The sequence below is a fragment of the Solenopsis invicta genome, chromosome 6 (genome assembly GCF_016802725.1).
Source record: "Solenopsis invicta isolate M01_SB chromosome 6, UNIL_Sinv_3.0, whole genome shotgun sequence".
NCBI classification, from domain to species: Eukaryota; Metazoa; Arthropoda; class Insecta; order Hymenoptera; family Formicidae; genus Solenopsis; species Solenopsis invicta.
In genome coordinates this window covers 2,038,305-2,054,155 of record NC_052669.1, presented here as the reverse complement: position 1 = coordinate 2,054,155, position 15,851 = coordinate 2,038,305, and the positions used below count along the sequence as shown (strand labels likewise).

Genomic DNA, 15,851 nt, shown 5'->3' with positions numbered 1-15,851 from the left:
CACGAGTATATACAGCTCATTTGTACTTGTCATATATATGCCGAACAAAACTTTTGTTTTTCTATTTTAATAACATAACTATTTAAAAAATATAATTTCCATCAATGAATAAAAAGTAAATTTCGATTAAATATATCATATTTTTTGTAAACACGTTTTGTAAATTGTAACTTCAAGAATTAGAAATCGATCTGTTTTAGATTTATTTTACGTAGTATACATTAAAAAGTATATTATATTTTCAATAAAAAAATTTTTACCTCGAGATCGATAATTGCACGTGGGTTGGGTGCACGTGGTAGTTCCTTAAGATTATCCGGGATCGGTACACCGTCTTTCTTGACCTCCGCCTCGATATATCGTAGCTTGCGTTCCAGTTCGTCGCATCGTCGGACCTCGTTGACGAACTTCCGTTGAAAGTAATTCAAGTCGCTATTCAGCTAGACATTACGCCAAAATTTAATTGTGATTAGTTTCCGATACAGTCAGGACATTGATATCGATCAATCTGTTCGACGATTTTAACAATTGTACAAAAACTTTATCTTTCTAGTATAACTCGTGTACTCAGTCAAATTGGAGCATCTAACTATTCACAAACATATTTCAAAATTCATGAAAAATTTTATATTTCACATAAAATTTACATGGCATATAATACTTACGTAATATAATTATAGTATTTATACATACTTATTTACATATTTATACATACTTTTAAATAAAATTATTAACTTTTAGAAAAATTGTAACACAAAATTTGACGTAATATTTAAAAAAGTAAGATAACATATATTTTATATTTAATTTTTAATTATTTATTTTAATCTATTGAACAAAATTGTTAGAAGATTAATTATCTATTTCATTAAACATTATGAAATTTTTATATATTTACATATTTTAAATATTTTCTTTAATGAATAGCTATGCTATGCTAATTAATAATTATAAGATATACTAAATATTTTATTATCAAATCCATTTATTATTTAAATTATAAGATTACTAATTTCACAGTAAAAAACGATAAAAGATACAATAAAAAATGTAATTTAAAATAACTTTAGACACAGCAATTGATATTCAAAGTACCATTTATAAATAATTAAGCTGGTTTAACATATTAAATAACATATTAAATCAATAAAAATTACACTTAATTTAACTTACATCACGAAATTGCACCGTACCGGTTTCTCCAAGTTCGGATACGGAAAGGTAAGCTGTCTCTGGTTGAATGAACAACTGGCAAAGAGCCATCTCCTCGCTTCTGAACATCGCCCCCATCTTCAGAGCAATTTAATCCTTACCCTGCGACAAGAAAGATAATATTTCTTATAAATTGCAGTTTGTATCAAATAACAAAAAGTAACGAAAGTATGATGCAAAACGACCATTTTACTAACTAAATTATATTATATTTTGTTTATAAAAAAATTAATTATAAAATTGCAATTTCCATCTAACTTTTTATATAAAATTATTACATAAACACAAACCAAACATTTTATTTAAGTAAATATAAAAACCATTACAATTTAAATAATACAATTTAGCATAAATATTAATACGGTATATAATAGTAATTACTATAGTATATAATAATATATAAATCAATTTAACAAACTAAAATTCTTTCTTGTCAGTTATTTCTGAAAAAGACACAGAAAAAGTAGAAACGGCACGTTAAAAGTGTAGGAGACAGTGAATCTTAACGTGTAACCGACATCGTGTAAACATTGATATTAGATAAGACTAATTGTAGATCTTGTTACCGCGCGACACGCTTATTATTGATCAATAAATATGTCGTGTAAGACGTAAATTTGCGAAAAAGAAAACGAGGTCACTATGACAGTACAATGAAATATCAGTTTCACCTATTTTAGATATTTGTTAATTAATATGAAATCTCAAGAGGGTAGGGTAAATTAATATCTCTTTTTAAATTAAGTTAAAGTTAATAGGTCATAAAAATAATTTGGTTACATTAAGAGTTGCACTAATGAAAAACAAACTTGGTTAAAAATTGCGTTAAAATTTAATAATTAGTGCTGTAATTTTTTTAAATTAAATTATTTTAAATAATAAAACAACTAATTAAAGTTATATTTTAATATATTTTACAAATACGTAATTCAAGTTAATAATCAAATCAATTAAAATTAAATAAGTTAAATTAAAAATTATTAACTTTTTAACTTTATTATTTAACTTTTCAAGTAGTTCTTACTCAATCTTAGATCTTAATAAAATAAGTAAAAGAGACAAGTCTGTTACACCTACTAAGGTAAACGGATTTATTAAAATTAGGAATCAGTATAAACAGCAAAGAATCGTGCAATATATTTAGTAAAAATTACAAAATTAGAAAGTAACACATTACTTGTAACACTATTACCGTTTTATTACATTTTTTTTTTTTGATAATGATTGTTCCATTTTTTTCTGACTACAGCGGTAACAGTAAAATCATTGTGTCTTTACAGTAACGGTAATAAATGTAGTTACTTTTATCGTTACTTTACTTTTCTATTATCCTTATACATATTCATTAGATCTCGCATTAACTGCGCAATAATCGCGTGATTGAATAAAAATAGAGAAGGTCGTAAGGTACGTGTAGAATGGTGAGATACTATGATATCTCGTATAATTTGTGTTGAATTCTAAGAGTAACTGTTGAAATTACTTTGTTACCGTCTATTTAGACATTGTATAGTGATTATTGATCATTAGTGTACACTGCGTATTTTAAATTTCAGTTTTGCAAGTAGCAGCAATTTTTACAGGTGCATATTCTCTACAAATGTGTAAATTTTGAAAAATATGTTAGATATTAATTTGTTAACTTTAGTTTAGCTTGAAGATCTTGAATGTGTGTGGCTTTGAAATAATGTAACTGAATTTAATGCGTGCCGTGATGTATGTATGAATGCGGCATATAAAGTTATATCTGGTTGTATCATAGTGGGAAGTATTGTGATAAGACATTACGAGAGTAATATCGTTCTTACAACTTTAGAAGGTTTCTTATAGTGAACGTTGTATAATGCTTATTAGCAGCGAAAAAATTAAAAAACCTTTTTTTAAAATTAAAATATACAAGTGTTCATAAAACCTTGTTTTGTGGCACTTATTAGTGGGTAAGATTTACAAAAAATCATTAATTTGTAATTTTTTTTATAATTAAAAGTGTCTTTTAACATTAGTTATTATTGACGTTAATTATTAGTATTCCACGACCTCCACGCTATCTCAAAACGTATTTTTTCTTTCCTTTTCAATAAATTGTAAATTATGCTCGTTCTATATTTCCGATGAACTTCTACCTGTAGGATGATTGATAGAACCCTATGGCAAACAAATTGTTGTCGATAAGAATTGTATCGCATTAATATTTACTGAGTTGTGTGTGTTAAAAAAAACAATGGTGTTCCGCCATCTTCTTCCTTCATCTATTCCAATAGCCAGGTTAATATTAAATAATTTACACGTATACTATGAATTTTTTAGTATTGGCAGTGATTATTAGAATTTTTGTAAAAATAAATATACTAAAAAATAAAAAATTAGAAAAATTATTAAATAAGTTTGGTTTAATGAAAAGCTTACTTTATATACAAAATAGTTCAAAGAGAGTTCAAGTTTACATTTAACATTAATTATCAAATAATATAATTTAAAAATCTCTAATGACTTACTATAGTATTATAAAAAAGTAACGGAAAAATAACAAATTTTTCTGGTAACTTGACTTGATTTTACAATAAATGTAACGCATTATCGTTATCATTACTTTTCAAGTATTTGTTTTTTAAAATCAATAATGAGTAATGATAACGAATTCTTAATAGAACACGCATGTCTGAAAAACATATATTGGACGTCTTAAAAGAAACATCTTTTAGACTTGTCTAAAAGACGGTTTTTCAAACGTCTGGCAAACGTTTTTTTTTTTTTTTTTAAGACGTCTTGCATACATACTAAAATGTTTGTGTAATGCATGTTATTAATTATATATGCTTTTCAAGGGTTTTAAAAATTTATTTTTTAAGGATTTTACAGTGCTATTTTATATATCGTACGATTAGCTAATTGACATTAATAAAGTTTTGCAGTAGTCAATCAGTCAATAAACACAGCCGGAAATCGATTCTGCGGTAAAGTCAATTTCTTCCGTGATTGACAGTTGGAATTCTGCTAATAAATTAATAATAATAGATTTTTTGTAATTTTCTATCTGATTTGTTTCCAAATTTTTAAATAAATTAATAATTACATTTAATTTTGTAATTTATCATCTTAAGTAATATTTTACTAATTGTAAGTATAACATTAACCATTTACAGAATCGTATTAGTGTTTTAAAACATTATTTAATCTTTAACCTGTAACGTTCGAAAAATACATTATTTACAGACAGCGGCCATCTGATAGAACGCTATCATGTCTCCGTTAATTTTATAAGTTTCTTATAATAAAAAATGTATATTTTTAATTAATCTAAATACTTGTAAATAGGGGAGGCGGAAAAAATATTTTAATGTAAAGATTAGCTAAAAATCTCATATAGACGTCTTTAAAGTTTGTAGAACTTTACCTGCTAAATTTTGGAAACGGTTCAAAATGATGAAAAACCACAAAATACGTATTTGATTACTTCGAGGAACTATTTTTTAAAGAGTGTTACAGAGATTACCCTTCTCAAAGAATGTCTAGGAAGACTTCAGCTACGATATTTTAAATAGAATTTTCCATATTAATTGTAACATATTATTTAAAAGACCGTAAAAAAAGAAAATTTTGGTACAAAGCAAAGATTGATACATTAATCCGTTCAGGAGTTATTTAGGAACAAACTTCGAAAAAGGCCAATTTTCAATAAATCATTACTCGCATTCAAAAAATTTAAAAATTTTTTTTAAATCCTAAGAAAAGTGAACTATAAAAATTTTTCTAACATAAAAATTTAACCACGTATCAATAAATAAGAATTAAAATGTGTAAATAAGATGACGAAAAAATACGTAAATGCTCAATATTATGATATAAAAGTAATACAAACGGAAAACCTCGATCTATGGGACTGTCCGTATTATAACCGTCCCATATTACAGCAAATGACAAAGGGGTTACTACAGTGTTTGGTGGGGACAGATGGCATACAAAGGTACTATGAGTTTAGAGAGCTTCTTGTGTTAAGGAAATTATTGACAAGTATGGTAAAGTTTTAATAGCGACTGTGAAACCGACTGGTATAGTTTAAAGGTTGAAACATTCTTATAGTAATAGCAAGTTATGAATATCGATCAAAGAACTTCTCCTGTAATCTTGTTTCTTTCACTCCAAGTGACTATAATAGCGATGATTGGAAAGAGACCGGTGTAGATATGTATATTTTTCTTTTTAAACAAGAATACTGAAATATAATGACCTTTATCCAATAGTTTCTCTGTCAATATTATTTGTCGTAGCTCACATACGATCTATTACAGTAAATTACATCATACGGCATTTGTAATAATTCACTGTCACATACCAGTTAGCTTTAAAAATCACGTCATGTGTCATTAGTTTAATGTAATAGCATGATTTGAGCACTTTGATAGAAATTCTGCTGAATAAGAATGTTATTTTTAAGTATCAATAATTGTTCAACATGTTTATTCATATTCGTTATTTATAGTCGATTCTTATTTCAAGACCGTCGTCTGAAGATGCTAAAACGGCTTTCTAATTGGCTGATGTCATCTTAAAGACTTAGGCACTTAAGACAGAGTTTCAAATATAATAATTGACTATGAATACCAATCAATTTTTGTATTTAAATAATTGCTTCATAAATTTTTAATGTATAATTTAATGTAATGACAATGGAGCATTAAAAAAAGAAGTTGCAAGTTTGCTCTCCATGCCAAAGATTCGGGTTTAAATCCACTCAAAATAGTATAATTCTAAATCGATTTTTAATCAATTTAGAAGCAATCTCTATAAAAAAATCTCTTCTAATAAGCCAATTCAGAACCAGCGCGTTAAAACTGTAAGTCCCACAAGTATCTACGGATATATGCAGAAGAAAGCGCCTACGCGTTGATAAGCGTATGGTACGCAAAGACATTTTAACATAATACGAGTGACTGAATTCACTATAAATAAAATATCATATTGTAATAATTTTTTAATATTAAAGTCCAAAAATCTATAATAAAAAAAATAATTTGATGTTTCAGATATGATAAATACTAACCAATGTATTTTGCTTGGAAATATTAACCAATGTATTTTGTTTGGAAAGTTATACAGGAATGTTTACGACATGCGGAAAATCGTGTTAACTATGCCAAAAAGAAATAATTACATATTCATATACACATATGATACATATGTATGTGTTTATATTATTTTATGTATGAATAATGAATGCCGTCATAAAGTGTTCTGCATGCTAGAACGGTTATGTATTTTGCAATTCGTGTATTGCATAAGCATGATATTAGGAGATGGTAAAATTTGCATTAATTATTCAATTGCTAACAGGACCAGGCAAAAAATATTTAAAATACAAAATACAAGCTTATATATTGTAATTCAAATACTATTTGCCAATATTTTGTCTGTCAAATACATTTTGGCTAGTCTAGATTGCTAGTCAACTTACTTTCGATACTGTAATATTCTTTATTGTCTGTTAGACATCTCAGTTACATCAAACATCGAGACATAAGACGTCTAAAAAACGTCTTTTTATCAATTATAAAATGTCTAACAGACGTCTAAAAATTTTTATAAAATCTAAAAGACAACTTTTAAACGCCTGTTCTCTGGGTGACTGAATGTTCTCTGAGTTACTGTTCATAAAAAGTATTTTGTAATGGTAACTTACTTTTTCAAGATAACGTAAAGTAGCTCAACTTTGATAGAAATTACAAGAAAGACAGAACAGAGGAGAAGCGTAAAGTAGATTTTCAAGTAAATCATTCATAAACTTTTTTTTCCTTAAAACAGCGACTAGAAAAGTGAAGCGAACGAAGCTTAGAAAATAACAGATAAATGAAGACTTGGGGGACCAAAAGAGGAAAACTGTAAACCGCGATAAAAGATTTTCCTTGTCGACGGGAAAACTGCCAATATTTGATTTGCAAACACGTATCTCTTTTTCCTTATGCGCTCGACTTTGGAAAACCACCGAAGATTTTTCTCACCAAGAACGATCAAACGTTGCGAAGTCGCTATCAAATTCACGTGCGGCGTCTCCTCTATCGGCAAATTTCACGTGAGAAATGCAACACGGAAGATACATGCATTTTAAACGCGTTATATCGGACGGAATCTAGTCGTTAAAAATTCAAGTAAAATGTTTCGCGGCGTTGTTTTCCATGTAGTAGGCAGAGACGCAAGGGTAAACAGGAGTGCCAGATAAAGCGAGACGTTCCATAAATATGTACGTGAATAAAAGTGTTACTACTCGCATCGACAGTCGACACACCCTCATCGGGCTATATTCTCACTCTTATCGCGCCAGTCAACCGGATAAAAAACAATGGCGCTGATGTTACGCGCTTGCTTCCAAAAGTGCATGTAGTCTGATAATTAATAGTATATAAATTGGGATTAAGAGTATGTTATTTTAAAAAAACAACACTTTACCGTTACTTAAAATTGTTATTTAGAAAGTATAAACTGTAGACTTTCAGTAGTAACAATAATGACAATGACTATCGAAATGCAGTTTAAAATATACAGTAAAAAATATTTTTTTAATATTTAAAATATAAAATATGAAAATAAATAAAATGTAATGGCATTTATATTGCACGTAGCCATTGCACATAGATTATTGTATCTATTTTTTTACATTGAAGAGTTTATTGAGCAAGCACAATGATAATAGGGAACTAAAGTAACAATAAAAGGAACGATTGAATTTGTTACTGTTATTATAAAATGTAACAACATTACCGTTACGTTACACAAAAAAATATGATTGTTATAAAAAAAACTAACAATAATGATACTGGCATTACAAGTAACGCGTTACTTTCCAATCCTGATGTAAACTATATCGTACTGAGTTCGAAAAAAGAGACGCTTAAGATTTAGATATAACAAACGATTCAAGAGACGTTTATAATGAAGGACACTATAACTATACACTACACACTGATGTATATTAATGTATGTTAGAAATCAAAAATGCATCGATACAGGAATAATAATAAAATGGCATTTCTTGGAAATACAGCGCAAAAAACAGTTTCATCTTTTTCCTAAAGTACTTTTTGTAATTGTTTGATAAGAAAAAGAATCATAACAGAAACTCTAATTAATATCAATTAACATTCTTTAAACAATTTTTTAATATTTATCCACATTTTTTTAAAGTTATCTTTACAACTTGAATCAGTCTAGCTTCATTTAAGAATGTTTTGGCTCTATAATACCAGCTAAAATTTATCAAAATTTAAAAACTGAAGACTTCTTGGACTTATTTTTTTCGAATTAAAAATTTTAGTGTCGAATGGATGACTTACGACTAACGACTAATATAAAAATTATTACATATGTGTTATATATACATATTAATATGCACAGTGTTCCAAGCCACACACCTGTGCATTTTTTTTTAAATAAAGAGAAGTGATTTTTATCAAATATCCTCACAATTTTAATAAGTGAATTGGATATGTTCTGTTGAATAATATTTTCAATTTCCATTTTCAACGATAAACGGACTATTCAGATATTGAATTTTGTAAAAATAACATATACTTTTAATAACTTATACTTTTATAACTTTTTATTACAAATTCAAATTACATGTAAAAAAGTAAAAAATGCAAATATTTTTTCTGAAAATACTTTCATTAATCTTTCAATTAAATTTTATTTTTATTATATTTATTTTTGAGATAATCCAAATCTGCAATGAAAAGTATGTCCCCTTTTCTTTTTAAAAGAAGTGTACGAGTGGTTATCTCTTTTCTTCATCATTTGGGATATCTTGTATATATTTTTATACCTATAGCAATATATGTATACTTTCTCTCTAATTGCATTATATTTAATAATTTCGTAGTTGTGCCAGTCACGCTTTTTTTTTAATAGATTGTAACACATCATTTCCATTTTAACAAAAGAACAATAACCCAGGAAAAGACATTCTACGCGAGTAGTACAGCAAAATTTGCGTCTAGTTGGTTGCTAAATTTAATGCCTGTCACAAGTTCTTCTCTTATTACTTGGTCGCACGAGAGTCCTGTAATTGACTAAGTGGTTTGTCTCGTTATCGTTTAGATGCACTCACAAGAGTATATTAAGGATGATTCATATATTTTTCTTCTTTAACATTTACAAATTAATTCCAATTGCTACATCAATCTACATTAAAAAAATGAAATAAAAAACAAATTGAGTAAAAAAACTTTTTATTGTATATCTGATTATATATTTTTTGTAACTAACTTAAGAAAAAATTAATAAAAGCATTTATTAAAAAATAAGCAAATATTATTGTAAACTTTCAACAAAAAATATAAAAAAATTTCTTTCTATTAACATTGTTTGATTTAATTTTGTAGGAAAGACGTTCTATCAATCAAATATCGTGATTACAAATTAATGTAAATATTAACAATATACTGTAAAATCATTAAAAGATGATAATTTTAAAGAAATAAATTAAAATTTGATCTTTTTAATTGCAATAAATAAAAAAATATTAAAAATATTAATATAGTAATAATCAATCTTTTTAACATCGAATGAAGTTAAGAGTGTAATCGTAGAATTAACGTTGCGTGCGAAAATGCAGTAAATAGGTAAAGTTGCGGCGAATTGATGGCGGACGGGCGTTGGTTTCCTGTGAAATTGTACCCATGTATTCGTGCAAGGCGTTTTATGGCGAAACATTCGTACGGCGAAAGTAGAAAAATTGTTTATTTTTGCACTTCTACTCATCGGTATTAAAAAAAAGAAAATACTAGAAAAAAATCAATTAAAGACAAAAATTCATTATCTCGTGAATAATTGCCTAGAGACATTGTGTATTAGAAAGAAAGCACGAAGAATTCAATTCTATTGCATGAAAGAAAGGGAGAGAAGGGATATAACCACTTATGGTTACTGATTAGGTTGTTAACCTAATAAAATCGGGGCAACAAGATCTTCACGTACGTGTCGTTATGGCTACTAACTACGAGATTACAGTTCGCAAGATGTCATGCCTGACAAGAGTTATTTGAAAAAAAAGCGTATGTCGATTGAGCGATACGATAACAATCGGAGAAAACAACAAATAGAGAGGAACGTGATATCTTGTCACACGGTTGTGACTAGATTGTGTTAGCAACAAAAAAAGGAAGACAATTGCTGATTGATAGAATTGATATAAATTCCACTCGCATTATCTGTTTCAATGTTTTATGAGGAAAAAATATAACATATAGAACAGATCCTTCCTGCGGCACAAAAAGAAGAAAATTAAAATCTTCGCGGTGTCGCCTCGAGCAATAAATATTTGTACGCTTCTCCAATTAATCGTTAAACATTACTCATCCGTGCTAATTATTGATATATTACCACAATTAACTTTGTGTATCATTTACTCAATTGTGATCGATTATCTCGCGTTATAACAACATTGAGGTCAGCTTCCAAATGCCATTCTAATACGCGACGCAGGGAAATTCCGATTGACTCATAAATATTCAGAACAAACATCCGTGTTACAAATAAAGCACTGACGTGAGATATTACACGCACCACGTAGTAATTATCGTAGTAATGATTGGCCATACGTGTTGGCTTATCGGCAATATCATAATTCAGATTAAGATCTAAGCTCAAGGCTGTCTCACAAATTGTCGAAGGTGCTTTTCATTGAGCTGATCGGGTATGTGAGCGGCGTAAGTCCGAAATTTATAGGACCTAAAACGAATTTGCGGAAAGAGCGCTTTACATTCATGTGAAAGCGGGATCACGTGAGCACTCCGTAAGGACTTTGCTCGATTATTATTGCCGTCACGTCGCTATCAATATAGATTCCGCAAGGATACGAACGTTCCTCCTGCCTGACGAAGAATTTAAATCATCTCGATGCTTACATTACTCTCCGTCCAACCGTGCGATTTATCTTACGACTTATAATATTTTCGTTAATGCAGATTGCAAATTGCAGATTTGTTAAATCGTGGACCCGCCGCGCGAGCTTAGGCGCGGACAGGTAGAAATAGCGTGAAAAATATATATCGACTCACACTGCTGGATAATATATATGGTTGCCGGGGTCGCGTTCGAGAGCTGGGGCACTACACCGCGACGATAAGCGTTGCGCGCACCGTTGTGGAAAAAAAAGAAAAAAAAAGAAAAAAAATATGATTATGTAACCGATCCTACGAGCGGGTTCGAGCGAACACAATGAATACCGCGCGACTGGCGGGCGTCTCGTACTATCGCGGAATTTTACAACTTCGCTGTTGGGTCCGATCAACGTATGGCGTGTGGAACGAGTCCGGACCAACACGATACAATTGCGAACGGCGCGATGCGGCGACGAGAGAGGAGAGACGCGAACGTGCGAACGAGCCTGCTCATTGTACGCGCGGCAGATACTCGTTCGAATCAATCCAAACGTCAGGTATGCGGACGACATCCGACGTATACGTACGTGGACTTGATGAGAAACGTACATTAGATCAGTATCAGTTACGCGCGCGACAAGCGAAGAGATAATAGCTTTCCTCTACGCCCGCCGGAAGCCTGACGATAAAATACCTGCGAGAGACGAAACGAAAAATGTTCGCGCGACCTGGGCCCAGTTTTCCGCATTGTACACAAGTTGAGATCTCGTAATATCTCTGTTTAAGATAGAAAATCAGATAAGAAAAAAAATTTATATAATCAGTGTTTCCAGTTTATGTAGGTTAGATGTATTATATAATACTTTTAAATATATATTTAAAAATTTTTTTTAATGTTTATGTGTAAAAATAAATAATATGTTTTATGTATAAATATAAATTATCTATCAACTTTGATGTGTATGTATATCACGTAATTTTCAGATTTTAGATAACTCGAAAAGTCGTAAGAAAAACATACACATTAAGATTATAATTTAATTGTTTAAATAAGATAGTATGTTACATAAAGTGGATATAGATACTGCTTAGAAACGATAGAAATAGATTACTTCTCAATAATACTCAAATGTGGGTCCGATTGAAACGAAAATTAGATAAAATTTCAATAAAGTTTAAATCTGTTTCTATATTATTTTTTATCGGTTGTTGTAACAAGAATAACACTCAAATCGATTTTTCGGAGTTTGACTCCTCTAACTTCATTAAAAAGTCTACTATATTGCTTTGGAAATGTTAGAAAAACTATTTCAGATTAATTACAACTTGAACGACTCTATGCTAAAATAAAGCGCTTTCCAAGCAACAATTTGATGTCGTATGGACGTCTATTTGACGAACGTGAAACAAAGACGTTTCAGGGATGTCATTTTCAAAAGATGTTTAACCCACACACATATTCAAAAGACATCTTTTAGACATGCGTTATCATTATTGCATTCAAAAAGATACAGTTATGTAATAATTGCATTGATACATTTGGATATGTATAATCAAATTTTAAATGGAACTAAAAGAAATTTTATTATCAAAATATGTATTATTTGTTTTCACTTTAAAGCTCAATTTTGAGAAAGCGATTTCAAGAAATTGTCCTCTCGGTTCAAATACTCTTCAATACTCTTGTCAAAACAGAGCAAAAAATCTCTATGCTTTTTATAAAATTTATTTACGAGAAATGCAATTTTGCTCCGGCTATCTATCGGCAATGCTATGTACTGTTATATACGCGACGTCCTTGCGTTTAAACGTCTTTTGCATAACGATAAAAACACATTTCAGAACTACTATCAAGACATCCATTGATTAAATGTGTAAAATAAATTTATTCCATATTATTTAATAAAATTAAAATTTTAAAAAAATTTAATTTTAACGATTTAAGGATCAGACTTATTGACGTCTCTAAAGTATTTGCATAAATATCCTTATTATAAGATGTCCAAACGTTATCCTTGGGAAGTATCTTAGACATTTAATTTTTTGACAATATAAATGAGACTTTTCATGAAATAATTAATCGAAAGTTGTTACTTGAATCGTATTTTTCTTAAAAAAATATCAAAAAACTTCTAAAATTCTCTAGTTAATTGAACGTTGAGTAACAATGCTAAATTAGAAATAATTTTCGGGAATTAATTATGAGAGAAGAGGAATATTTCCGTCGAAATCTCGAATTATGATCGCTGATAATTACCTTTGCCGTGTGAAATTTTTAAATCGCATTCAGCACAATTAAGGCATTGCTTGTTAAGATATTGCACGAATTTTTGCTTCTTCCTGTTTTGTGGCTTTGACATAAAACGGGTGAGGCGAATAAATTTTTAAAAATGTACATCGTTGAACGTCGATGTACGTCGAAATATAACGAACGGCGCCGCTTCAAGCGTTGTGTGTACGCTCATGCACATCTTCAAATACAAATACGTCTGCTGCACGGTTCATTAATTGCCTTCGACAGGCGACTAATTAAGATTTTTCAACAGTGTCAATAATTACGTCAAGGCACAATGTGCAAACAAGAAAACGCAAATGAACACGTTAATTATGGATCATGTGGGTTTCGTGGCGAATACATTTCAACTGACTAATTAAAAACAATAACGACTGTAATAATAATATAAAGAAGGACAGCTAACAAAATAATTATAGAAACAGCTATTTGTTAGTTTATTTCGTTATCGTGCAAATTCTCAATTAAATGTTCTCACGATTTTATTCGGAATTGGCGACCGTGTTGGAGAACGCGCCATTTCCGGTCACGTTGCTCGTGCACTAACTAATCAAGATCTTACTCTCGAGAAAGCAGCTTCATCATAAAATACCTCTCTTTTTGTAATTAAAAAAAAGGGGAAAACAAACCTCGTTAAAAATCGGCACGTCTCGCGAATTAATGGACAGCCCCGCGCGAAGAAATCTCCAGCCCTGCTCGTCACGCAGGTACAATACTCACGACTGATTTGATCCGACACTAGATCCGACACAACGAATAAATCCCACCTTCGCGGTATGCGAGGAGGTGGAAAGGAGGAGAGGGAATCAGAACTCGTGACGATCTTCTGTGTTAGCAGATAAGAGCGAATTGCAGCAAAGCGCTGTCTCTTTTGTGTCGCCAGCGGTTTTGTGTGCGGCTGGCTACATGCGTCCACCTGATTCTGGATAGTCGCGCAAATGTATCGCGCGATTGCGATGCTACTCTTGACCTTACTGTCACGCGGAATCGGTTTCGCTGAAAGTTACGGTGATCCAATGAATGCGACGAAAGTAAAAAAGAGGAAGAGACGCAGGAATAAGACCGATAATGATTACGCATTGCAGTGTTGAGTAATAACTAATTAAAAAGTTAAATAATAAAGTTAAAAAGTTAATAACTTTTAACTTAACTCAGTTAATTTAAAAAAATTTAGTTTTTAACTTTAGTTAGTTATTTTTGAAACACACAAACTTTAATTTATTAACTTTTTCTAAGTTGAAAATTTATCTATGTAAAAAAAAAGATTTTAATAAAGGATGTACATTCCTACATAAGAAGCAATATTTCTTTGTAATTAATATAACTTAATTTACAAATAAAATATTAAATTTGTTTGATGCTTTTTTATATATACATTTATAAACCATTAACTTTAATTTAATTTAATTAAAAGTATATATTATTTTATCCAATCCTGTTATATGTATGTAATGCCCATGATCTTTTCGAGATACGTTAGACAATTTTTATCTTCGTTTCGTACACTAATTTTATCCTTTAATCTGCATCTCGTTGAACTTTGACCGCACATCCGTTCAAAAAAGAAGCGTTCAATATTTTGATGTTTTTTTTTAGACGGCTGTTTCAAACGCCGTTATAAATTAAAAGGTGTACGTAATTCCGGATTGCGTGTACAAGAGATAAGGAAAAAGCATAACGCAGCAATGAAAAGTCAATATTAGTTGCGCGTAATTGCGCGCGATGCAGTGAGTTGCTGACGTTCGATAAATCATAATCGTGGCTCGTGAATTACGCGATAAACCACGATTATGTTCGTCACCTGCGCATTATCTGCAAAACAATGAATTTTTCTTCCGCTACATTTTACGTGCGTATCCGGCGCAAAGCACGGAATAAAATACGTCAAATATTCAAGCCGCGAAAGGAAGATAAGTTCGTTAAAACGTGAAGTTAGAATTAGATAATTCCAATTGAGAAAATAAAGTACGATCAGCAAAACAACGGCGAGACGCAATGCGAATACAAGTAGAACGCAAATGATTTCGCAAACGACTTCCCGTCGAAATAATTATTTCTTCACAGAACATTTCGCTGAATGCGCTCATCTTCAAGCTCAGCGTTCCGTAAAAAGTTATTGTCTCACCGTGGGGAGATTGTTTACAGCGCCAATATCTGTGTTTTGGCTCGCTTCGCATCGGTTTTAAACGCGAAATCGAACTGTAAATTTTATCGCAACAACGGAATAAAGAGAACATTTGCAGACTTCTCGATTACGGATTTCGCGCTGCTGACGTCCCTTCTTGAAGAGATTGCACTCAGATAAGGCGAATGATAATAAGCTGCGGGCTACCTTTGTATGGCATACTTTGAATAAATGTTCGTTATCTCGGAGAGATAACGTACCTACCTGTCTCTCGTACGACTCGATAATAAATATATAATTCAATCCTTGTCTAGCGAAGGACTTCGCGAACTTTGTTTCTCGAAAAAAA

The 15,851-nt window shown here is 30.5% G+C and overlaps 1 protein-coding gene across 4 annotated transcripts in view; it reads right to left on the bottom strand.

Moving 5' to 3' along the window:
- LOC105205256 (V-type proton ATPase 116 kDa subunit a1) overlaps positions 1–15,851 on the bottom strand; it is a 38,518-nt gene that overhangs the window by 9,686 nt on the left and 12,981 nt on the right. For 2 of the 4 annotated variants that reach the window (XM_011174588.3, XM_011174592.2), the window contains exons 1-3: positions 14,007–14,115; positions 1,174–1,314; positions 261–440 (exon numbers count right to left, since the gene is read on the bottom strand). In XM_011174588.3, the coding sequence (XP_011172890.1) occupies positions 261–440; positions 1,174–1,290 (297 nt within the window). In that variant the 5' untranslated portion in view covers positions 1,291–1,314; positions 14,007–14,115. Of the gene's footprint in view, positions 1–260; positions 441–1,173; positions 1,315–11,261; positions 11,901–14,006; positions 14,116–15,851 lie in introns of those variants that run through there. The other 2 variants (XM_011174590.3, XM_011174589.3) reach the window with 2 other exon arrangements.